At 38.9% G+C, this 26404-nt stretch overlaps 1 protein-coding gene across 4 annotated transcripts in view; it reads left to right on the top strand.

The window, feature by feature from the left end:
* Positions 1 to 26404, top strand: part of HDAC11 (histone deacetylase 11) — a 54764-nt gene that overhangs the window by 10323 nt on the left and 18037 nt on the right. For 2 of the 4 annotated variants that reach the window (XM_076345924.1, XM_076345923.1), the window contains exons 1-4: positions 12535 to 12597; positions 14434 to 14582; positions 17701 to 17801; positions 23615 to 23731. In XM_076345924.1, the coding sequence (XP_076202039.1) occupies positions 12596 to 12597; positions 14434 to 14582; positions 17701 to 17801; positions 23615 to 23731 (369 nt within the window). In that variant the 5' untranslated portion in view covers positions 12535 to 12595. Of the gene's footprint in view, positions 1 to 12534; positions 12598 to 13125; positions 13188 to 14433; positions 14583 to 17700; positions 17802 to 23614; positions 23732 to 26404 lie in introns of those variants that run through there. The other 2 variants (XM_076345926.1, XM_076345925.1) reach the window with 2 other exon arrangements.

The following is a 26404-nucleotide window of genomic DNA, read 5'->3' as shown; positions in this document are numbered from 1 at the left end:
TTTTATGCTCTTTATAAATGTTTCCTCTTGGGATCCTGGAAACACATTTGTATTCTCCTTTTTTCCCCTTTTGCTTTTGTTATTGGTTTTAGTTCCTTTTGAGTAAGTTCTCACTATCTCAGATCAGTTCTCTGCATAATTGGGGGATAAAGAGACAGGAAGATCAACTTATAAGGTCATTAGCATTACACATGCTGAGGTTAGAGCCAAGGTTAGTTGCACTGGAAGCAACAGTAATCCTACAAGACTAAATATTTTTGGTAGATGAACTCTGTTCCAGCATGAAATTGCTATTTTCACCTTTTTCCCCAGTGGAATTGCCAAACAGTCCTTTGTAGTTGTGGTGGTAACCCAGAACTGAAACCACAGAAGGGTGTTTGTCAACAGGTTTTCATGCAATTTTAAAATTTTCACTCATTTTAGTAACAGTGGACCAACATTTTTTTCTTACTTTTCTCATGTAAAAGGTTTGAAACAAGTTGTGTGAAACACATGAATAAAATTAGAAGGATCTCCATATAGCCCAATATTGGCTTATTTTACAATCATGGGTTCTACTTAAAATTTGTAAAATTCTTTAAGCGTTTCAGATTACAAGAGCCCTCAAAAGTGCCATGCTGTTTTATATAACTAGGTGTCTGACATAATTCATAGAAAGAGGAAAAAAGATTTAAAGCAACTCTGCAGCATGTAGTTTCTTTGTGGATTATTCTCCCCATATTTTTATGCAATAGCATAAATTAATTATAAGGATGCCAATTTTAGCTCTGTGTTTATCAAATGAAATTACACAGAGATTCCCAATAGTACGTTGTATGAAGGCCTGTGTTTTTGGAAAGATTTAAGCTGATGAAAAATTAATTTTTCACTTACTAGTTCTCATTTCACAAACAGAATCTTCTACCTTCATAACTGACTGCTGTAACAGCTTTGAGTCTTTGATTATTACCAATTATTTGAATAAAGGTTTGTTATTATTTGAAAGTTTGAGCCTTTTGGCTCTAACTAATTAATAGGACAGGGTGAAGGAAAAAGGTAGTGAATTATTCACTAACATTTGGCTTAATTACAATAAAATGACCCTTTCAAATTGAAAAGCACTTAGTGAAAAGCAGAAGACAAATGAGATTTTTCTGTATAAATACTGAAAAACCCTAATTTTTAAATTTAAAACCCAAATTAAAAAAAAAAATACCCTACATGATCTATTCTATAGCTTTATAATAAGATGTACTTTGTTTTTGTGAGTTCAGAACACATTCTGTTTGACCTTCATGGGGTTTTCTTTCAGTTCTGATCTTGCATCTGCTTAGCTTTAGGGACTGTAATTCTGTTCCACTAAAGAAATTATGCTGAAAGCTCCATAAAATTTTTTCCTTCCAACTTATGCCTGATGTTCATCTTGCAATGAACTGAACAGATGAGTTATATTGCAGGACTATGTGCGTGTGCAAGTATTATATTTGCAAGAACAATTTGCTTCAGAATTCAAATATTAAGCAATATCTCAGTCCCTTAACTATGCTCTTTTCTTAATCCTGGATCTTCTTGTAAAGGACATAATTTAATTAAAAACAATTCAGTAGAGCACAAGATACTCCTTCAGTGCAAAAACTACCTGTAAAGAATCTAAATATTTTATTGACTTTCTAAATTCTTTAAAAAAAATGCATCATTATAATTACAGGTGCTCTGCCCCTCAGCAGATTTATGCATGTACTTATCCTTGTACAATGCACGCCCTCTGAATTACTATATTTAAATTGCATCTTTTGCTATAAATTGATCCAGATTGGTGAGGTGAGTGTATCTGAAGTGGATATACGGCCTGGAGTTCACATTTGCTTGCTTTTTGCAACAGCAAAATGTTGACACTTTGGAAATACTGTCCTGAATCCTGCTATAGACTCTACATTCCTTTCCACTGGCACTGGGTTGGGGTGGGTAGAGGCCAAAGTTAAAGACAAACTTTGATGCCTTAGAAGGCCAAGCAAGATATCTTTTGAACCAGGTAAATCTACTTTTCTTTCAGAGGGGACTGTAATGAATTGACAAGCAGAAAATAGGTGTTTTTTAATGCTTTCTCTACTTAAATGAAAAATTAAAAAAAAAAAGTCTGTCTTTTAACACATTAGAGACAATCAGAGACAACACGTCATTCCCAAAACAGAGCTTATCTGCCCTGCAAGCCAGGACTTCTAGTTCAGGCTGGTGACCTGAATTTATACCTGGCTATTGCTTGTATCCGATGATGTACTTAACATACATTACGTGTTTGTATTTTGCTGCAGTTCATCATTTACTCTTCATCTGTGTTGCCTTTTTGCCTGATAACAGAGCAAATCCCCAGCGCGCTAGCCTACATTGATAATGAATGAATAATGTTAATTACATTTTAGCTATGGTGTTACAAATGGGTATTACGTACTTGGCTTAGTAATGCGGTTGAAATAAACAGATATACTTTGCAAACTGCTGAAATTTAGCTTTTTGTGAAGTGTAAGGATTTACTTTTTGATTAATGAACCAACAGCTTATATATCTGATACTGAAAAACAGAAGGTGCCCAACATTTTGTGTTTACATGGAACTGTCCTTCACCCCTTTTCCTCCTTCCCTTTCTCCCAGCTATCCCTTGCGTCCTGGTTTATAGAAAGAGCAGACAAATGTGATTGTCTAATAATTAACAAAGTGGGTAAACTGCTCAGTGTTCCAAGGCAGACACCAGGAAGGAGGAACATTCTCTAGAGAGGTCAAATTAGTGTGTATGTTGCCAAAATTAGAAAGGGATAAACAGTACCTATCCTTGAGTACATCACTGCTAGTCAAGCAGCTCTGCGCAAGTACTCCAGGAAGAGGGAAAGATGAAGCATAGTGAAACCCAAAGCATATTGCACTGCCAGGAGACAGCATCGATCTGTGTAAATATTATGTGCAGCTTATTTCAAACCCAGCCAGAGTAACTCACAGTCTTCTGTTTCGGGAGCTAGATATTTACTAGGGAGTTTGTTTCTAATTATCTGTAACTTGACATACCTGCCAGCTCACCTCGAGTCCAAAACGTGCTATGAGGTTTTGTGGTCTTCTCAGTAGGACGCTGGCATCATACCAAATGAATGGAGCATTTACAGTGGAATAAAGGTAATCTGTGATGACTGCTCTCATGCCTCTGGCCTTCAGCTTAAACACATTTGAAAGTATGAAGAAGGTGCCTTCCCAAAGGCTTAGTTGTCTCGACAATTTAAATGAATGAAATGTACTGCAGCTGTTCAGCTGGGCTTATATGGAAGGCAGCTTCCAATTTGGATCAGTTTTGCACTGTGGAAAGGGGAACATTGGGTTTTATAAGGAGAGTAATCCATTCAGGGAAAAAAAACCCCACTATTTAGTTTGTTTTCTTTTTCACTAAATGCCACTGCTTAGTCATGCAAATATTCAAATAAACCAATAATAGCTTGCCAGAAGACAGGCTGTTACAAAACATACAGAGAAGTTCAGATAAAAATATGTTAAATTAAAAAACCCCACAAAACCAAAACAAAACAACCCACTGAAAAGTTAGGAAATACCAGAAAAAGATTACTTGGGCAAACTTAATATGCCTCTTTTTTCATATGTAAGATTTTGTTATCTTTAATTACCTGTTCAAACAGTGCTGGTATATGGACCTTTCAGAAGAACCCCTGCTCTACTCAGGGGCACAGAAAGGATGATACTTAGCTATTTTGTTTTATCCTCATTATTCAAGCATGTGCCCTGAAACCTTATTTACTGCACATGATTCAATCCATGCTCTGGAGAAGAATAATTAATTTCCCTTTCTGTCACATCCACCCATCCAAGAGCCACCACTAGTGAACAGATCTCCTCAACGTTTCTGCAAGCCAGAAAAGTTGTATTAGTTGTAATTATAGGAGTAGTGGTATTAATAATACTAAATACACTGGTGGACAACTGAGCCACAGATGCACAATTCACAACTACTCATTCGAAATGCCCTGGTTTAGGGGCATACTCAAGGATTTCTTACATTGATAGGTTTAGATTTTACTTTCATTAGTTTTATGTATAAACAATTCTCTAATATCAACCACAGAGTGCCAACCTCGGACACCCGCTAAACAGCGCATTATTAGTGAGCATTTGATGAAAAGCTTTGGTCCCAATTATTAAGAACTCGGTATGAGAGGCAAGGTTGATACTGCTCTCAAGTAGGGAGAGCCCAGAAAGAATAAACTTCATTGCTTATTTTGGTTCACCATACTGAGCCATAACAGGTTTTTTTACCTACGTGTGAAATTGCAACCTCCCAGAGGCTCTGCCAAGTCCCAAATAGGAGATTTTGTCTCCCTCGTAATAGCCATATAACCCAAGGATGTATGGATTTTATGAAGGTAAATAACTTTAAATGAGGCACTAGAAAAGACCAGGCTGACCCAGCAGAACTTACTCACCTTGAAGTTAATCCCTTATTTCATAAGAAAAAAATAATTAAACTTGGGAGAGCAGCAAATACTCTCATGAGTTTCACTGATAAGAGAGAAGGACTGGGTGGGAAGAAGAAATGGAAACCTGCGACATGCAGCAGGTCAGCAGGCAGGGAGATGAATTGCCTTACCTGTTATTTTGGTGATTTTTTTTTTCCAGCTTTTCTAGCACTGAGGGAAGTAAGAAAAGTCTCTACCCCCTACTGCTGCTTCATATCACCACACACCCCGCATCAAGATGATATAAGCTGCAATTAATGCAGCACTAATACAAGAGTTGGTGTAATCACAGTAGCTAAATGAGAAGGGTGCTAATTGCTGGTCATTGACGTGCTTCAACTGATGAGCAGCCTATTAGCCTTAGAAATGAGGGAGGTTTATTACTATCACGTTGTGTGATCAGCACGTCTTTGTCAAAATAACTTCCTGTGGTATAAAAATAAGAAATGAGCTGCTCCTTACACATTAAGAGGAGTTTTGCTGAGATAGTTGAAAAACATGTTTTTGTTTTGCTTTGATTGTGTTAGTCATATGGAAGATGGTGAGGAAAACAGAAGGGGTCATCTTTTTCTGAAATTCTCTTCTGCTGTGTGGACACTGTGAAGGATCCCTGGCTTTGATACTTTCTAAAAAGCAAGTATTTCTTAAACTGGGATTGCATCATGGTGCACTGAGTATATCTTTGTTCCCATATTAATTCTACTATCTTTTTATATATAACATATGCATATATATCTCATGTTCTTCACCAGTAGGAATTTTTATTGCAATACGACTAAGAAATGTTATTTTGTTCTAAGGAAAATAAACACAGATCGCATCCCAGATATGGGACTGTGATGCGGCAATGCTTGTCACAACTAGATTTTGAGTAGATTCTGGCTGACAGCTCCTCTGGCCACCCAGTGGAGCACCCCAGAGTCGTGCTGTAGCTACACAGAGCCAATGCAGGCTCTCCTTTGGCACTTTATTTTCTTGCTGGTAGGGTCGCTTCATAGATTTCTGGCTTCCTTAAGAGTTTCCTGGGTACAAAGCAGAGCAAGCAATGTCTACTCCCTCTAATTTCTGTGAGCAGTATATCCAATTCTGGATCAATAGTAATTAAGCGCATTTTTTAAAAATGTTGCTTAAAGTGACTGAAAAATGGGTTTAAGAACACCATTGGGAAGTTCCTTAGGGAATTTGATCACCATGACTTGAAGGAGTGTTCTTCACCCTTTAAAAATAAACACTGAATATCCCTAGCATCCCCCCATGCATGCCACTTTTCTTTTGAAATGCTTCATGTAATAGTTTAGTTCTTTCCTCTGAGAACCACAGTTTGGCTGAATGCAGTGGTGTCGGGTGATTATCTCGGAAGCTGCGTGGCCTCATTCAGCTATGTTTTACCAGGTCTGTCTTCTTGTGGTCATTACATCATTGTCATTCAGCAACTGAAATATGTGTTTAGTAATGCCAGACATAAGGAGCTGGATTGTAGTAGCTGCCTGTTTGCTAAAACAAGCGATTCAAAATGTTGATATTAATTCACGATGCCTAATATAGTTTGAGTGCCAATTATCTGATAATTCACCTCTAAATTGTGCTGTGATATTTGAGAACAAATAAAACGTCCAATCTCATTATCGCAAGACATCCCTATCTAAACGTGTAAACATCTCTTGGTGCCAGTGAGGAATTTCATCTGAAGGCCTTTGACTCTGAAGGAGGGTTTCTGAGCTTATCAAACCTACAAAGCCTGGAATAAAGCCAGGTTGTTTAGGAATGATTCACATTGTAGTTCCTTTGCTTTTCTTGACTGTGCTCAGGTGAATATTGATACTGAAATTCCTTCAGGATATCTTTTGAGGCATTGTTACATTGCAATTTATGAATCTAAAACTAGTACAGAAATATGAAAATATTGAAAAAGGATAATGGATTTGGAAATGTTTCAAGTATGTTTTGTGTCATGATGAGTTTTCCCAGCAGCCACATCTCCCTTCCTTTGCTGAACCCCTGACTTCTGTTGGGGCAGTAGAAGTGTTCCTAGTCGTTGCAAATGCTAATTGTGCTGCTGGTAGCAGAAAAGTCATGCTCCTGGTCATGCTTTATGTGCTTGGCTTTAACCAGTAACAAAGTAGCAGTCAAATATAATTGTCCTATATATTTAAACCAGATTTCTATATTAACTTACCTTTTTAGAGAAGATTCTTTCAAGGGAACTTGAACTTTCATGTGTATTTGTTTTCCAGCATAAGTTTGAATGTCCTTACTTATTGTACAGTACCTTTTCTAAAGAATGTTGTAATGCCAAGAAATGTGTAATGTGTACATAAAGGACATACCAATTATTCTGATTAATCTTTTCTCATGAGGCTGTTGGACTGGACATTTTAGTCCCTTCCTAGACTTTATTCCAGTGGGAATTCTCCTTTCTACTTATTGATATCTTTAGAAATATTCTGTAAAACTGCATTTCCTTCCCCACTCCTCCACCCCCAATTTGGTTAAGTACCAATACTAATTGCTAGGAAATTCTTACAATTGTTACATTGAAAATTGTAGCAAATGTTACCTTGTTAATGGGAAAGGTGCATGAGGCCATCAGAAACAAAAAGATGTCCCGAAAACTGAGATTTAATCTTTTCCTGGTAGTATAAGGAATAGTATACTTTTAAACATTTAAACCACCAGCTGAGTACCAGATGTCTGAATGTATTTCTATTGAAGGTACTCGGAAAATGCAGGACAGAAATTTGTGTTTTACTTCACCGCTTTCTTGCATATTATAAACAGACTAAATATCACTCATATTATCAAAGCACTTAAAAATCAGAACAGAGCAAATATCAACTAAACGTGCTCAGCTGAACATGCTAATTATTAGATGAAAATGGCTTTTGTGTTTCTGGTTGTTCTTAGCACTGAATATTATGAAAACGGTACATGTTATACACAACCCTGTTTATTTTGATAGATAACAGAGTACTAGACTTCAGGTTGTCTCTGTAATCGGCAATGAAATTACAAAATTATATACCATACATACATTTATAAATATGCTTTGGGAGAATGGATACAAATTAATTTGGAGACAAATCTGAGGTAACAGAGAATGTGTTATTAATTAACTTAATTGTGTTTCTCTCCTGTGCTCATGTTCACTCGGTTAAGTAGCACCTCTGAAGGGACCTGCAAATGAATCGCTTGGTTGAAAACTTTTCTTGCTTCAGAAAGCACCTCATTGTACTAAGTTGAGGATACTATCAATATCCATTTTGATATTGACTTGCAGTTGTTTACAGTGTATGAGAGTAAATCAAGTCTTATGACTTCCTCCACTGGTCGTCGGCTCAAGGCGTTAAGCCGAGTCCCTCTAGTGAATTTGGAAAGGCTATTTAAAGTCTATTTTGGATAAACCCTTGCTGGGATTTGTATAATCTGAATTCTGTTGTGATAGCCTACATCTCTCATTTTGAAAATCGCATGACACTGAAGGCACAAAGTGGTGGTTAGTGGTATCATGCTCTGTTGTTTTAAAAACCGAGGATTTCAGTTAGATGTAATTCAGCGAGGGAGAAGAACTTAGGCTAATAGGAGTGAAGATAAGACTGTGAGGAGAATAATGGTATCTTTAAGGAATATTCAGGCCTTGCATTTCCAGCTGCTCTGAGCAACAGCAAGGGAAGAAAACTGTATCAGTTTCTGAGCTATAAAAAGCACAAACCTTTTTCTGCTCTGCTGGATTACAGGAATCAATAATTTCACGTTTTCTACACACCACGAAAGTAAATGCCTGATCTCAGTCATGTCACCACATGGCAGATCAAAGCCCTCAGGATCAAAGAGATTAAAGTAGCACAGGCTCTCAAAATATTATTTTCTGATTGAAAAACACTAAGTAAAATTTCTGTAGAAATTAATGTAATGTGTTACTAGTAAAATTTTTTACAGGAAAAGTCAGTCCCAATGTAAATAAAAAAATCCCCTTTCTATATGTTCCTTTAAAAGCGTTTCATCCCTGATTTTATCTGTAGCACACTTCTTCATGTTACCTGTTTCAAAAGCCTCAACTCAAAGTAGTTTGAAAGCAAACTATTTGTGACATGGCTCATTTCAGTCCTGAGGGTGTCTCGCCCTTTAAGGAAGGATGTTTTGCATCTCACAACTGAAACAAAATGAGCTGATTCACACACTGCTTTTTTTTTTCCTACAGAGGACAGGCTGTCGTGACAAGAGATGGGGGTGAGACTTCAGAGGTATCTAAGCTGCCTCCGTATAGAGGAGGAAGATAGAGGCACATGTCAGGCCTGATCAAACCTACTGGGATTATTCCAACTCTTGCAGTATTCCAGCTCCAGGCAGTAACTGGAAAGTTTCTAGGAGGTTAAAATAATGCTGTAAATTGCATCAACTCTTAATTTGGCATCATTACTGCTTCACCTGTGAGGCAGGTGACCCAAAGGTTACATCACTGATACAGATTATGGATGACTGGATCCATAGTCCCAATTTTCATCGTATTGTGAATTTGCTACCACTGACTTTTGTCTCTGACTTCACTGTTTCTTGATATGGAAAAACCCTTATCATGTTTCACCATTCATTGTGTTTAAGTAATTTCACCACCATTGGAGCATCAGAACCAAGAAGTCATTTTCTATTCTATGGGAGGTTGAGAAGCTGATGAAGGGCTTTTGCCAAATTCCCTCATTCTACTAAAGAATAAATGTGCAACAAATAACTTGAACAGATTCAATAAACTGGCACAATTACTGGCAGGCCCGACCAGCCAGTCTCTTTCATATGGGACTTGAGTCAGACTCGTTCTCCTGTTTGCTAAAAGTTGGCTTTGCTAGCAAGTCAGACTCTGGGACCCATCTTCAAATGGATCTGCACAAGTGGATCCCTGAACTTTAAAGAGACCAATCACATGAACAGCCTGAAAAGAGTTCCCTGGAAGGACAGGGCCATTATCTGTATCAATTTCAAACTGGAGCCCCATTATAAAAAAGTACTTCTCTTTGGAAGACAGTCTGTCCTCCCAGAGGTGCTTTTTATGATTTTTCAACATGAGATGAATGATCTCCTGGATGACGAAGAGCACGTTAAACAGGCCAAACCTTGAGAGTTAATAGGTTGCTGGTTATTTATTATAACAATGATACGTCTGTGCTTTCAAGTATGCAGCAATTAATAAACTCCCTTACCACAGGACCCCAGCGTTATCCATAATATTGTCAAAACCATTCAAGTGGCACTTTGTCTCAACAGAAGCAAAATGGTATAAGGAGAAAACATTTTCTTTGTCTTGGGAAAATAGAGCTATCGGTTGAGAAATAACATCCGTACACTGCATGAGCTGGTTTGTAATTCATCTATTTTCTCACTTTCATGGTGTATTTTGGGCCCAATTTTGAAGGATTCCAAGAAATCTAGAGAAGGCTGGGTTCTGTATGGTCTGTAACTATTTTCTGCTTGTTATGAGTATGTGCTTTTATTCTAAGAGACTTAGGTCATCTTCTCATATTTGCTGCTGACTTATGCTTGTTGCCCTGCTTTTCAAATTTGTAAAGAGAAGAACAGAACTTTTAAAGGAAATATCTGTCAGCCACAAGTATGGATTCAGCTATTCCAGTACATTTTGTGAATGTGTATTAATTTAAAAGTTTATTATTTGTTTGTGTCTGATACTTTTTTTTTTTAAATCAAAATATTTCACTTATACGTATTTCAAATACAATTTCAGGACAGACCGACTTTTTTTGAAATTTCACATTGTTTTAAATATTGCAATGTTGTAAAAAGATAATGTGAACACCAAATTTTCTTCAAAAAAGTTTTTTTCAGAGTGACTAGTGAACCAAAAATGTCGTTATTTGCTCAGCTCTGTTTCTTCTACCACACTGTAAGGTTTCTTAATCCATTTGCCTTGAAAAGTCTGCTGGCCGAAAACTGGAGCTCAGAGAATGTCCAAAATCCAGCACAGGTCATTCTCTTGAGTATCTTGGGCCTAATTCATGAGGAAACAATTAACCTTTCTACACAAAAAGATAAGACTGAACAACAATTTTATGCCCCATATGGTTTGCTTAAAAACTGTTAGAAACTCATTGTGGTAATGAAACTAACTGTAAACGTTTCCGCAGTAGGGCTGTACCTCCTCTGGGGTGGGGACTGCCCACATGCAGATGGCTTGTCGGGTGTCCCATGTTCCTTGGAACCGTGGCAGCATCAAGAATAACAATTGCAGAATGCCCAAACGGTAAATACATACTAGAAACAATATTTTCTAATTTATAGTATCTTAAATAGTATGTCCTACATGGAAATAGGTACGTCTTGATCATATTTCTTCTTCTGCTGGAGACAAAAAGAATCGTACCCCAGCAAGAGTGAACAGGCATTAGTCTAAATACGCGCAGCACTGCCTTAGCGTGCCTCCAAGAGAGCACGTCTCTGCCACTGACGCAGAAAGGAAAAGATATTATTGCGGGGCCTGGTGGGTAAGAATCCAACTTACTGTGGCACAAGAGGAGGAAAATGAAAGCAACAAACATCACGGCTAGCCAGAACAGAGGAGTAGCTATTTTCATTTGATTTTTGGTGGTGAAAAAAGGAATGACTAAGCAAACTTGCCATTTGGAGAAGTGTGGGTGTCATAGCTTAGATGTGAATGATTAATGGGAAAGCACATATGAAAAACAATTTACAACGTCCAACAAATATGGAAACTAGTCTGCAAGATTATTTTTAATTTAAGTTTAAAAGTTAATTTAAATGAAAATGAAATAACAACACATTATATTTGTATCGTGTTAACCAACGACACTCGAACTCTAATTAAGCACCAAGCATTAAGTAGTCAGTAACAAGGAATAAAAGGTAGATATGCCGAACTAATACTGAGGCAAGCGCACAAAGGGCCAGAACAAAAAGAAATGTTAATTAAAAGATAATGTCAGAGGGATAGAATGTTTTCTTGGGATAACAGTCTTCCGCTGCTAAATAAATACCAAGGTGAAGTCCAGGCATCCATCAAAACTGAATGCCAAGCCAAAGCCAGCATATTTTAAGAGGAAAGACATTTATCTGGAACTCTCATAAAGAGACATTACTCCTCATGAGAAAAGAGTGCTTCTGTACATTTATCCTTGGTTTGATAGATATTGCTGCTCTTGATGGACCATTTTTCATGATGGTATTATTGATTTAGCTGTACAACTGTGTAAGAAATGCTTTTTGTATATATTCAAGCAGGATTAGTAAAGTACACTTAGAACTTGCCTTTTGAATTGAAACTAGCTTATTTTTCTTGTGTGCCTGAACTTAGGGATGGTGTTCCTGGGGTGAATCTTGACCTGACAAAATCAGTGGGAGTTCTGCTGCTCAGTTAGATAGTATCACTATTCCGCCTTTGTTTTCCTCATTCTGCTGCTGACCTGCTATGTCTCTTCGCCTACTGGTATCTTGTTAATTTTATTTTATAATGAGAATCAGATTTTCCTATCCAAAGACACTGTTTGTGTGGAATTGCTTTGAGGCCCTCGATATAAAATCACGGCAGCAGCTGGTATAAAAATCTGAATATTGGGGTTGAATTTTTCTAACTCCCACAACATTAGACCAACTGCTTTTCCTGTCACCTCTCAGTTCCCTTTATCAAGCGCCTTCTGCATCTGATCTTGCATCATCCTGTCCGTCACGAAGGTCGCGCAGGTTCCTACACCCAAGATGGCGTTAAAAAGATTTTCCCCAGAGCCGTGACAGCAGCACCCCCGATTCTTCCACGCGTGACAGCTGACCCTCCACCAACTCCCTGCAAGTGGCCTCCCCGTGCCTCTTGCTCAGGAGCACCACGGCCCGGCCGGCACAAGGCCCGAGCGCCCCGAGCCCCGCTCTCCCTGCGCTGGTGCGGTGGCAGCGGTTCACCTCCGCGGGGGCCGCCGCCCCGCCCCGCCGCTCCCGGGCCCCGGGGGCGGCCGCCCGCGCTGCGCCCCGCCCGGCCCCTCCGTGTCTCCTCCCCGCGGCGGGGCGGGGCGGGGCCGTTGGGGCTGTCGGTGCCGGGCCGCGGGGCGCCCCGTACCCTGCGCGGCCTGGCCGGCGCGCCCGCGGAAGGCGGGGGGATGTGAGTACCGCGCCAGGCGGTGCCGGCACGGGCCCGGGGACGGGCGCGGGCCCGGGCCCGGCGCTGCGGCGGGGGCTCCGCTGGCGGGAGGCGGCTCTCGGGGCGGCGGGAGGGCTCGGCCGGCGCCCGGGCCCGGCGGAGGCCTGCCCGGCTTCGGGGCCCGCGGCCCGCCGCTGCCCGGAGGCAGGGCCGCAAGGTGCGCCCGGGCAGCCGAGAGAGGCCGCGGCCTGGGGCTGCGGCAGCGCCGTTTCACCCCCACGCCCCCCCCCGCCCCGGGCTCGGCCGCCCCCGCCCCCGGTGGGTGGGCGGTTTCGGCCGCCTGACACCGGCGTCGGAGCCAGCGCCGGGGGCACCTGCTCCGCTCCGCTCCCGGCGGGGCTGGCCTCGTCCCCGTCCGGCCCGGGGCGTGAGGTGTCCCGCCGTAAGCAGGGCGCGGACCGCGGGAGGGAGCGAGCGCCCAGGGGGAGACCCCGGGGAAACGTCCCCTTCCCTCAGCCCCCGCAGTCCCGAGGGCCTGCTGACAGGCAGGGAGAGGAACAGGGGCCGGGAGCGGCACGTCACTTTTTACAAAAGCCGCCTTTTGTTGCGGGGTGAGACGAGGGAAGGATCCAGGGAGCCCTGGCTCTGATTGTGGGTGGTGTGTGGGGACCGGGACTACAGACTCTGGTGAAAAACCTTCATTGTCCTTGTGTTTGGGTTTTTTTGTTTTGTTTTTAACTGGGTTTTAAAAGGGTATTTTTGAGGCTATTTAGACTGGAAATAAGGGGTTTTCTGTTTGTATTGTTCACCTGACAAAGGACCCTTCTGTCTTAGTAAGTTGCGAAGCGTTTTGCAAACTTCAGCTAAATTTCGGGGAGCAAGAGACGTCTCAGCATAACTCAGTAACAGGGTTTGGGGCAGAGGCAGGAGGCCGCAGCTGGTGGAACAGGCTGAGTGTGAACACAGGATCACCGCTCAGGTTTGGCCTGCCTGTTGACCCATGTGTGCACGCAGGCGTTCACCAGATACTTGGTGTGTGCGTTTGTAAATGCAGAGCACAGCATTGCTTGCCTGTTCTGTGGACGGGTTGTGAGGGAGGGCTCTGAGCCGGCTGTGCATTGAGTTTTGGAGAATACAAGAATTTGGAGGCGGGGGTAAGGGAAAGTACTGGTTAAGGGTTACAGGCATGAGATCTGGAGTTGAGAGTTATGTCCTGTGGTTGTATGCTACACAAACCCAAGCCTCTTGACTTTTGCTGAGCTGGTCACAAAACAATCCGTTGCTCCTAGGAAAAGATTCTAGAAATCTTGTCAACCTTATGTTGTTAGAAGCATCGTGTGTAGGAGCAGTGTGGTTTGTTTTTTTTTCAATTGTGTTTTGATGCAGACTTTAAAATGTGAGTCTAATAGTGTATTTGTTGAAGGTTATGTTGTCTGTACAACCGGATGCACCTTCTAAGATAGAGGTGCTGCTTGATGAACTTGGAGAGACGAGGGGAGAGAAGCAAATGTTTCCATTAATTAATGTCTGCAAGGAACTTCATATGCATAATTCATTAGTGTACATTCTTCAGTCTTCAGTTATTCTTTCTTTCCCCACTACTGGTTAGTTCAAGACTTTAACTGTACTGGTTGGAAGTGAGAGATGTTACTCTCCCTGACCCTACCACTGAAAAGCAGTTAAACAACCAAGTGTTTCCTTCAGTAACCACGGGAACTAGCATCTTCAGGAATCATTCCTAATGTAAAGTTGGTATTAGTACGGACTCCAATTTGTAATTTGGAAATTTAGTGAAAAACATTTGACTTTGTAGATAGTTGCTAAAAACGGTGACTGGTTTGTTTTTTGCTTTTCAAGGCCTCACAGAAGTGATTTGTATGAGGACGCTCCATCAGCATGCTGGCCTATCATATATTCTCCAGAGTATAACATCACATTCATGGGACTTGAGAAACTGCATCCATTCGATGCAGGGAAATGGGGAAAAGTAATCAATTTCTTGAAAGGTAATATAACAGAACGTACCTCTTAGACCAACATTTGCACAAAAGCTAATAGAAATTATGTAGTTAGTGCAGTCTTATGTTAATAATTGCTAATATAATAGTGACTGTACATCATCGTTGCTCATTGTGTAGATTTAAGCTATGTTCTTTAATCATATTTGGAGTACTTAAATCTTAGCAAGTTAAATTGATTGTAGGCTTTCTGAGGTGAGTTGGATGTCATGTGTTACGCGTTGTTGAAGATCTTGCCTATGAAATATTTAAAAGATGAAATTGTAATGTTAGAGCAAACATCCTACGCTAGGGCTTTTCAAAACAAAGGTTTGTTTCACAGTCTTTTGAAAATGTATGTTCTAGCCCACTCCACTAAGTAAACCCACAATTTTGGTTTCGGCTCAGTCATGGTGTCTGTGTAGAGTGAAACTCGTGAAATGTGATTGAAAATTCAAGCTCATTAAATGGTTTGCTCTCCCCTGAGGTGTGAATAATACTAGTCAGGGTAACTAGCTTGGTCCATTTCAGTCTGGCCCAGACCGTTACAAGACTGTGAGTAAAAAGGAGTAAGGAGAATCATGAGCATAGGAATGTCTTAGACCATCGTAAAATATTTCTGGTCTTTGCAATTTGCATGAAAGCATGAAGTGAGCAGAATTTCTTTGCTTGGCCTTTACAACAAATGTTCATGTGGGATATTTGAGAACTGTTTCCACCTCTGCAGTGAGCACCAGAATCTTGACTTTCAGCCTAGCCCAAGTTAGGTGTAGAACGCTGGAGCCTTGTGGACATGCCGTGTTTTGATACTGAACAGATTTTTAATGATTCAAACACTTGCAGTTCTAGATTCATGTATTAAGAACAAGATTTCCTTCAAGTTTCCTCTTGAGGATAGGTGCCGCTTGCAGTTCCAGTTTCTTCTTTCTTTTAAGGACCAAGCCTGGATCTAAAACAGAACACAGACTTCAGTTTTGTAGCAATGAATGGAAAATCCTTCCTATGTTAGCTGCAAGCTTACAAATGGTTTGGCTTGCAAGACCTGAATCGCAGTTTGGGAGTACTGTGTCTAGCTTCCTAGAGCCTTGTGCTTCCATTGCTTTACACCTGGTGTAACAAGAACTGGGGCATTCCTTGTGGCTTGTGAAACTACAGGTGTTAATGACTGGCTTGCTGCAGGGTGTAACTTAGTTGTTCAACTTAGACTGCAGACAGTCTACTGGCAAATGGCGCTTTTCAGGCTGAAAGATAAGTGCAGCTTGTACAAGTCCATTCTTTATCAACCGCATAGTATTACTCTGATAACGTTTGGGAAGAGCTTTGAGATGCCTCTGGTGACAGGCAGAACTTTTTGTGGTGGTGCTCATTATTGCTGTTTGAACAAATTGGAAGATATAGGCAGAAATACATTAAGGAAATACAAATGTAAGAACCAAGGTTAGGATCAGGGCCTATAAAATCTTGGCATCTCTTCATCTAAAGTTTAAACTTGGTCATCAAGTTTAAAAAAAAAAAAAAAGGCTTTTTTTCTTGCCAAGACAAAGGTTGTCCAAGAGCCAGCCCTCTTGCATTTACGTGGTCCTAATGACTCCTTCAACTGATGGTCTTCTGCAGTTAAGTATTGCCCTTCCAACTTTAGGCGGCCTTGTATTCATTTAACCAAGGTTAAACGAATTCTAACACTCCATTTAGTAGCTGAGTTTTGGATCTTCCCTTTAACAACCTTAAATAATTAAGTCCTGGGTTCCATGATAACTTTCTTAATTAATCAAAACCTTTGCCTTTCTGCTCCTTCTCTATGTAAAGTCTTTTCCTCTAGCTCTTTTCTGTGTGAAGTGTCCACTCTTTACTCTCAGTCTTTCACAGAAAATTAGTTTTCCCAATCGTTTTGCTCTCCTTGCTTTGTAAAGCAGAAAGAAGCCACAGGATACCCCAGGGCGCTCCTGGTTTTCTCTGGCTCCGTAGCAACTCCTGGCAACAGCTGACCTACGCTGTTACCTGTCATCTAGAAAATCACCAGTGAAAAACTTTCTACGCTTACCTTCTCCTTCCTCAGGAATGAAACTGTTAGCAGTTCGGCTTTCTGTTTGACACCAATGAATGAATGAAATATTTCTCCAGCCTCCGTCAGGAGAAACATAAGCTTGACAAAACAAATATTGTTGCAGGTGCAGTTCTTGCATAACACTTCAGAACAAAATCTCTCACATTTGTGAGTTGTTTTCTTCCTCCTCCAAGTATAAAATTGGAGAAAAGGTGCAGTCTTAGAAGGCTGCAGCCGTGCAGCAATTAAATAGCAGAATTTGTCTGGGAAGATCAGCATGGTGCCTTGTATTTGTTGTTTGTAGTGATCATATGCAAAGCAACATTGTTTTTCTGCACTGCTTGGCTTTTTTAGTTGACCCTAACTTGAACTTTCTGGCAAGCATATCCAGATGTATGCATTTGAATGTATTCTCTTTGATCACATTATTGAATATTGGAGAGATATTTTGTACTTGCTCTTATAAAACTAGGTTTTTAAATAAACTCTCTTTTGGTCTCTAAGGGGAAGAATTAATAGCAGGTCATTGGTATTTCTTGAAATTAAATGGAGGTGGGGTGTGACAGAAATATCCTGATTAAGTGTAAGCGTTTGCTTCCATGAACATCCAAGCAGTTATTTTGTTTAGAATTTTGATTTTTTAATTCTCCTCTGATTTAGGGAATTAAATACTAGTATCAAATGTGGAATTTCTTAAAGCATGTTAAAGAGTGGTGAATATTTGATGGTATGAGCACCAAGACTTCCCCAGTGTATCAAGCCCTAGACTGTAAGGATTCTTTTGTCTGTCCATCCTCTGTCACTACCTGTCTTGTCTTTTAGTTTAAAGAAGCTACCATGATTACACACTGAAAACTTTCTGTAAACAATATTTATCATATATGCACTAACTTAATAGTTTACGTGTATAGGGGGTATTTATTTGGAAAATTTGTAAACACTGAGTAGACAAAAGTTGTTTCAGTGATTTACATTACAGATGAAGTTATTACATTAAGTTCAAAGTAGCTTCTTTGGCAGGGTGGAATATGGGAAGTTGAATGATGGTATACAATGCCAATTGTTATTTCTCTCCTGTTTCAGAAGAAAAACTAATTGCAGATGACTTGATTGTACAGGCACGGGAAGCTACTGATGAAGATCTCTTGGTTGTTCACACAAGGCGCTACCTTAATAAATTAAAGGTGCTGTACTTATTAATGTGTTTTTTCAAGCAAACTGTCTAGAATTAGTGTCAAAGGCAACAGATACCCTACTAGATTTGTTATAGAATCAACTTTTACAGATTATAGAATGGTATATTTTTAATTCAACATTGTCATTGAGAATACTGAAAGAAAAACATAGAAATAGTAGGCAATTCACACTATAGAGGGGTGGAGTGGAAAGAGGGTATACCAGAGGGTATACCATGTTATGTAGGTGACCTGAAATGATATTTCAGCAAAGTTAGATGAACATAAGGAAAATTTTAATCTTTGAGATGCAAATGATATTCTCTTTAGTACCAGGGTTTTAGTCTTCAGAAGTGTAAGTTTTAATTTACTCTAGTAAAATATGGTTCTGAAATTGAAAATACATTGGAGAGCACTAAAATGGAGTACTTTATTGGATGTTTTTTAATGCAAGGATTGCTTTATGAGCACAGGTGACATTGCTTTTATTTTGCAACTCTTTACTTGGAGGGCAGAGAAGGGATTTGTATTAGAAATAATCTTCCATTTCGTAATTCAAAAGAAGTTATTTTGAGTCATCTTTGCCCTTCCACTGTGAAAGAGTCCTTGTATTACTATTTCTGGAATGTTGTATTTTTCTGTGTAAGGGACCTATTATTTGTGTGAACTTTTTTCACTCTTACTCCTTTTCTGAGTTCTCTTACGCTTCTTCATTCTGTGCTATAACGTTACATGCAATTTCATACATCGTTAGATTTGATCTTATTGCAGCTATTCTTGATATTGAGCTTTTAATTCCATAGAACCACCCACCTCTTTTTACTGAATCACTTCTTTGAAGCAGGGTGTAATGTGCATAGCTCAGTTTGGAATACCATAATAATACTTTTAGTACCTACAGGATGGCTTCACAGGGAATTGTCTGTATAACTTGTGTCTTGGTGCTCAAGACCAGTACTGTCGTGTGCATTCAGATGTGATTAACTGCGTATCTCTCGTTCCCCTTTTCTTGAGAGAATATTTCCTGCAACTGTAGAAGCTGGAAGATGTTGTATTGGTCATGCCAGCAAATTCCTGCCAAGCAGCGAAGATAAAAGTGCTTAGTTGCAAATGAAAAATAACGTGGCTAGACGTGAAAAGGCCCTGGGTATCATCTGTATTGCCTTATCCAAAGTCTGCTGTGCCATTTTTTTTTAAATCCAAACAAATACAGATCTACCAATAAATGGCATAGTTTTATGTTAGATCAGCTCTGAAGACTACAAAGGTGCTTGCGTTTCTGAGAATGCCTAGGTCTCTTAAAATAATGGATCACTTGAGTATTCTTAATTTAAAATTTGGGCATGAATTTGTTCGGAAATTCCATACACTTGCAAGAGGAGGTGGTGGTTGGTATCTTAGCAGCAGCTGAAGAAGCTGGCTGGTGGTTGGTTGAGGAGAAACAAAATGGTACGCACAAAGTAGGTCAAACAGTACTGGAAATCAGTTCTGTGTTGGAAGGAAGGGTCTCCCTGTTTCCCTGCTTTAGGTAGCATGACTAGTCCTTACAACAAAATTTGGCCTTTTGAATTGAGGTGATTCCCCCTCAGTTATTCCTTTGAAGAATTTGGGTCTCTAAGGTAATGACTGAATTTTGCATAATTTGCTTGCAGTACTTTTCCACTTATTGCCTTTTCCTAGTGTTATGTAAAATAATGAATTTCTTGCATATTAGCATTCTGAAATTTTGGAAGGAGGTAGGCAATGAGCTTAAAGCTAGTTTCAGACCATATGAGTCTTTCACTTGAACGATTTTTATCCATGAGAGGTTCTATGATAACACATATGAGTGAATACTGAAATGCAAATTATGAGGATAATGCTTGTGTGTCAGTGGAACACAAGATGTGCTTTTCTGAAAGTGATCTGAAACAGGTAATTGATCAGCTGAACTTATAAATTTTATTCTGTTTTATATATTTGCAAATTATGTAGGTTTAAAAATAAAAAGTTAATCATTTTATTAGAAATGTAAATTTTTATGCCTAGTGAAAAGTGGATTGATTTGATTATAGGGAGTGTTTTCTGGTGCTCAGGTGCTTGTGTGCTTTGACCCTTGCCGGTCACGTGAGTGCATCTGCCAAGAGACCAGAGGTACCTGTCTCTCTGTCGCATGGTGGTATGGGCAGTGTGCCTGGGGAAGGAGGTAGGACTCTCGGGAATGAAGGCAGTAGAAGCAGGCTCATAAAATAATCGGTTCAGCCTGTGATACTTCTGGCTGTTTGAGGTGTTCAGATAAAACAGCGCAGGGTGCATCTTGGGCTGTGTGCATTGTTAGTGACCGCAGGCGGCTCGGCAACTGAAAATGTGTGGTTTTGGTTTGGATAAAATGGGCACCTGCAGAAGTGCTTAATTCCCCTGTCCAGTTCCTCAGTTCATGCTGTTCTTGTGCTGTCATCTGTTGTCTCCGTTTGCTTCCTAGATTGTGCTTTTTCCTTGCTCAATTTTTTCAAACTTCATTGGTGAAAAATTTATGAAGGCTAGTGGTGGTTTGCTGTAAAATGTTCATTTAAAAAGTCATGAGAGCAGATAAATGAATCTGATCCTCTTCACCTAAATTTTCATGTAAATGTTAATGTGTTAAGTAAAGGTCTGTAGGAATACACAAAAATGTTATTTTAAAAGTAATGATATTTGAACATGCTTGGAGAGAGCACTGAACACGAATACTCAAGTCTCGGGGAACAAGGTCTAGCAGGTTTCAGTATTCACACTGCTGTGCAAATGCTGTAGGGCATTCTTTGCAGCTCAGGTAACTATTAGACCCCTTAAAGAAAAGGATGAGGTAGCATTTGGTTTAAATTTAGATATTAAAGAACAAAATTGCATATTTTTTTTAAATTTGACGTGTTGTTGGCTATTTTAAAATGCTGGAATGCAATGAATGCATAACATAAAAGGCAGAACATCAAAGGTTGGTTTTGATCATCAGTGTGCTGTTTGTATTAATCCAGGATGTATCAGCATAAAAGCAACTACTTTAGCTTTATCTTCCTAATGTTAGTTTTTCAGTTTGACTTTTAGTCCTTGAACACTAATAATTTGAAATAATTTGCAAAGTCATTTAACCTTACTAAGAAGAGTTTTTATAGTTAATTAAAGTTAATAGTAATAACGCTTTATAAGTAAAGTCATGCAAGAATATCCTCATTAAATGTATATGTTATTCTAGAGTTTGGGCCTAAGCAAGGAAAATTAAGAGCTCTTGAAGTTGCGGGGGGGTTTTTTGTTTGTTTCATTTTGTTTTGGGGGGTTTTTTGGCTGTAACATCTTGGTATAGTGTTACACTTAGCCACATTTAATGATACTGCCTTGTAGCTAATTTGGTAGGAGGCATGTGTTAAAGGAGAATATACCTGGTTAAGGGTTAACCTGACTTCTTTGCTCCTTTTAAGAAAATGGAGTGAAATTTTTTAAAAATTGAAACTTAAATTCATACATTGAATTATTTATCCAAACCACAGGAAGGTAAATAATTTTAAAAATCATATGATATTAGCAATACAAATAAAGAGTTAAATGGAGTTGATAACTGAAAAGAATAAGTGAAGGCATGTTATTGAATAGTGTTTATATATGATTATTACTCTTCCCTGAATCCAGACCAAGTTTTAATTTCTGTTAAGTTACATAATTACATGTCTACAAAACTCTATTAGAGAATCAGTAAATTGATGGTGGCTGAGTGAGAGCAAGTATCTACCAAAAGAAATAGTAACTCATGTTATTCTGATATATGCAATTTGAATGCAAAAAATAGCGATTTAAAAAAAAAAAAATTCGAAGGGTTTGTTCTCTATCAAAGGAAACTAATATGTGTGAAGACTTGTGTTATGGAAGCCAACTGACAGCCTGGAAAACATAATTAATGTAGTCCTCATCTATTCAAAATAATTTTTTATTTTTACAACATGAAAAAGTATACATATATATATATAAAAAACCATTTCCTTTTGATTTTTTTTTTCCGAGTATATACATAGGTGTCCTGAGAATTTATTGCAGGAAATACTGGAAAACAAAAAAACACTGAAGAAAAAAAAAAGCGCAAAACTGTCCACGGTTTGAGGCAATATAATTCTCAATTATTATAGTGGTGTTTTTTGAGAAGCATTTTCAGTAGTCGATAGCTGCATTTTTGAACCCCAAGACTTTCCTCACAGCCAAATGACTTTTTCCCCGTATGTTAGGAATTACATAAACACAGTAAAGGACTAAGTCTGAAGCAGTGAATGTCTTTGGGCTTGGCACTGTTCTGTAAATGTCCTCAGCTGCAAACAGAAAGCTTTGCTTACTCTTTACTCGTACCATGTCTGGATTTCTTGCATTCACTTAAAAACCTGCAGCAGCGTATGTGTTGATTTGAGTCTTTATTGTGCCCACTTCTTCCTGTTGAGATTAACACTTTTTTTTTTAAACTGTGTTAAAACTTTCTGAAATTTTGTGATCATTGTTCACATTTGAGATCAAAATTTATTTTATCCAAATGTGACCTTTTCAATTCCATTTTGGAACAGGATTGAATCTAGTTTTTTATATTATGCTTGTTTAAAAGCTAAAATATCTTGCAAAAGGACTTTATCATGATTGACTGCATTACAAAATAATTAAAGCACTTTGCTAATGATGGAGAGCTGCTGGTATGGTAACAGAATAATGTCTTAGAAATATAGAAGCAGTAAGAGCTTAAAATTAACTGTTGACAAAATACAGTTAGTACTTAAGAATGTTATGAGTAATGCCACCCCTCCACCCCACCCAATAGTACTTCATAGTTGAAACATTGATAACTGGGAGGCTAAAGTAGCTTAAGTTTTTTTCAATATGACCCTGAAATTGGCATGTGATTGTCTTCGATTAAAATTGACCACTTGTACATCCTATCATTTGTAAACGGACAGCTAACAGTAATCGGGCAACGAATGTACTGAATCTAGTTAAATTTCCTAATGTTGAAAAAATAGGAGCTATTAGAAGCTTTGTACAAGGTGTCAAATTCGTAATTCTTGGTACCTGAATGTTTCAGTATTGGATGAAGCGGTATATTCTTGCTTGTGACATACACTTTGAAATATATTTAGAAGTGTTATCGCTGGTAACAATGTTAGTAGAAGTTGTTTGAAGTAATCTATATGTGTTTGTAAAAAAGCATTTACATATTGCAAATATTTTGTGTTCTAACCTTCAAATCGTATTCTTGATGATATGACTTTTTAACAAAACGTTTCCTTGAAACATTTTCCAGAAGTGTTTAATATGCTAAATAAATTTTAATCAGTTCTCCATGTTAAAATTTGCACTGTGTGTTCACTTAAGTATTTGAATTTCTTAGTTGAGTTGTCTGTTTGTTTTTGCTTTCTCCTTGGTGTATCCTTTTGACTTGACACGGGAAAAGATATTTTAGGTTTGAACAATATATCAAGCGTAGCTTGCTATTAATACTGCTGAAGGACATTTTACAATTCTTCCTTCCAATCCCAGGGATATTAGATTTTCTGAAATACTAGCTTGCTGAAAAATTGCTGATTTATTACCATTTGATACTAAAATCTGAAAAACCTAGTGGTGGTGATTGAAAGTGGTGATTCTCATAGTTAACAACTTGAGGACGAACCTATTCGGAGGTTACTAATAAGGACTGTTGTGGTCATCTCCACCTAAAGATATTAGAAATCTTGCGAAGGACCTGTGAGCTCCTTTTCAGTAAATAGCAACTGATGAGAGATCCAAATGTCATCATTAAGACAGGATACATTAATTGGAACTTTTTTTCCCCCTTGTAGTGGTCATTTGTTGTGGCTACAATCACAGAAATTCCACCAGTTGCCTTTCTTCCCAATTTCGTTGTTCAGAGAAAAGTTTTGAAACCTCTACGAACCCAGACAGGAGGAACAATAATGGTAAGGTGCTCTTGATTCACTTTTATTGTATTTAAACTTGTTGATCAAAACACTATAAACCTGTGAGCTGTAATATTTTGTATAACTCAAAGGCTTGAGCCCTGGGGGCCTGTCGAGGGAAGTGAGTTAGCGTACAGTCCTAAACATGAGCAAAGTTTGCCGCTTGTTAGCAACTACCAAGGTGAAGGACATACCTGATTTTATGGTCTGTAATTCGCAGAAGCGGAAGAGACAGTAAGGGGCAACCTGGGCAAGCAATGACAGATATGGCAGGACTTATGGCAAATATAGAAACTGAATTAGGCTTGAACAGCGTTCAAACACAGGCAAATTCTAGGAATGGGAGGTTTCAAAATTGATAATATAGAAGCTATTTTTAAAGCACGTATTTACCAAATGGCCTTGGTACTGTATGGGAAGAGATGCATGGTTTAGTTGCTCTTGAGACTAGGTAAGTGTTTAAATTGAAAAATCATATCACCTTGCTCATTTTAATGATTAGAGTTAGTTTATCTACTTTTTCTATTGTAAATACTACAAAAGCAGCTCAGCTGAACTCAAGTGAGATGTAGCCTGTTTCACCTTAACAGAATTGTTTTCTAATTAGTTAAATGAGTGCTCTGGTCAGAAGAGCTGCATAAGTGTTGCCAGACATTTAATTTTGCCTGAGAATTGCTATTAGAGATGTTGAGGCAGTAGGAGGAAAGAAAACAGTTAATAGCTGGAGCCAAGAATGAGTTATTTAAACCATGTATTGAGGGAAAGATGACTTCATAATTGTAAACCAGTAACTGATGGAACCTTTTCTGCCCTTTTTACCATTCCTTGTCATATTGGAGCTAGAGTTCAGAAACTATACAGCATGGTGCTGGGAGAAGATGGTAACAGTCCCGATCTCTCTTCGCAGGCACTGAGCTGTAACAGTTACAGAAATGGAAGACAAAGAATCCTATCTGAAATCATTAATACTATGGTACAAATAGATCTTTGCTGCGTTTCAGCTACTCTTCCTGAAGGTAGCTGTTACAGTGGGTGCATGTGAAAAGGGTAGAAGCCCATATTGCTTTTTCTATATCTATTTGAAGCCAGTTACTGAAGAACACTATTCTGTGGGTTGGCAAACCTTTCAGAGTACGTCTGTGCCAGATATGAGAATACGATTTATTGCAACTACTAGATATTAAAGGTGAGCGAGACTGGGAAGCCATAAACGAATGACAAAGTAAAGGCATTATTTTCAGAAATAGGCTAATAGGTAGATTCCCATTTCTGTCAACAGACATGTAGGTACTTAGTAATCTGCACTGGGTTCAAGGTTTCTTATTTTTAAATGCTTACCTTTCTGAATGTATCAAGAATTCATTAAAGACATAAATAATATAAAGAGCTTTTTCTATAGCGCATAAAAGGCAGTGCAGTACGGTTTTCAGAAACAATGAAAAAGGTTGAATCTGTTTGAGTCTGACCTATGAGAATGATGTGAGTGAGCCCAAAAGTTTGGTGAAGCAGTTCTCCAAGTTTTCTTTAATTTTGTGGGGCTGACATGAGATTAACTGTTGCTGCTATCATTTGTGTGTATAAGTGGATCTGGGCACTATTAAGTTTCAACCCTCTTGGGTTTTACTATGTGAAATGAAAGTAGAGAGCCAGTTGTTATCAGATACTAAGGCAAGATGAAATATCCTGCTCTTCTGTTGTATTTACTTTTTTAGTGATAGAACTACTCAATGCCTGATTCTTTATTGGAAAAAAATGGCAGTTTCTTTCAGTATTTTAGTACTCTGTTGTTAAATCTGTGTCCCATGCAGCTGCTGGATTTGCAAGTGTGTATGTAAAACTAACTCTCTGCCAGTTCTTGCTTTTTGTTACCAAAAGGTAGTGGAGAAAGGAATAGAATGGACAGGACAACTTGTGACTGGACTTAAATATCTACTGTTAAGATTCAGAAACATCTTCTAACAGTGCGATTTAATTCTTCTAAGTATGTCATCTTAACTCCCTTTTTAATATCCAAAACACTGGTCAGATATTTAAAAATCTGGAGCTCTTCAAAAAGTTTGAGTATATCATCATGTTTGAGCTGTGTTGCAAGCTGGTGCATTTTATTATTTACAATGGGGAATGTAGTGTTTATGTAATGTAGCTCTTCATGATGCTGTGAAGTACTCGAGTAGTTGAAAAATGTGTCGACATATGTATGCATGTGTTCAGAAAAATCTTGTTTATGATTGGAGGAAAAGGTGAGAGTTGTAATCATAGCATTATGATTAGTAGCAAAGGAAGATTTCCAGTAAGTTTTTGAACATGGGGATAATAGAGGGAAAGATCAAAAAGTCACCTCCTTGATGCTGAAGTTGTCTGTGTGAAGTGAGTCAACTGCTGCTTATTGCTCTGAGCTGTTAAATAAAAATGGCCAGTGGTTTCTTCCTCAATCCTTAGGGCAACAGCGAGTCCTGTGACACTTACCATGTTTAAGTATCCTTGCAGGTTGCTGAGTCTGGTTTTAATTCAGGCTTGTGAACGGGAAATGGCTTTCTTTTATTTTATAAAAGTTGTATGTGTCTTGCTCACCTTGGACTCTGTTTCTCCAACTATTGTTGTTCTCACCTCTTAAATCCCATTTCCTAATTCTACTTTAATTCTCTTGTGTTGCTCTGTCTCCTTGGATGTGTA

Source organism: Aptenodytes patagonicus, chromosome 8 (assembly GCF_965638725.1).
Source record: "Aptenodytes patagonicus chromosome 8, bAptPat1.pri.cur, whole genome shotgun sequence".
Classification (NCBI taxonomy): domain Eukaryota; kingdom Metazoa; phylum Chordata; class Aves; order Sphenisciformes; family Spheniscidae; genus Aptenodytes; species Aptenodytes patagonicus.
This window is presented reverse-complemented; position numbering and strand designations above follow the sequence as displayed.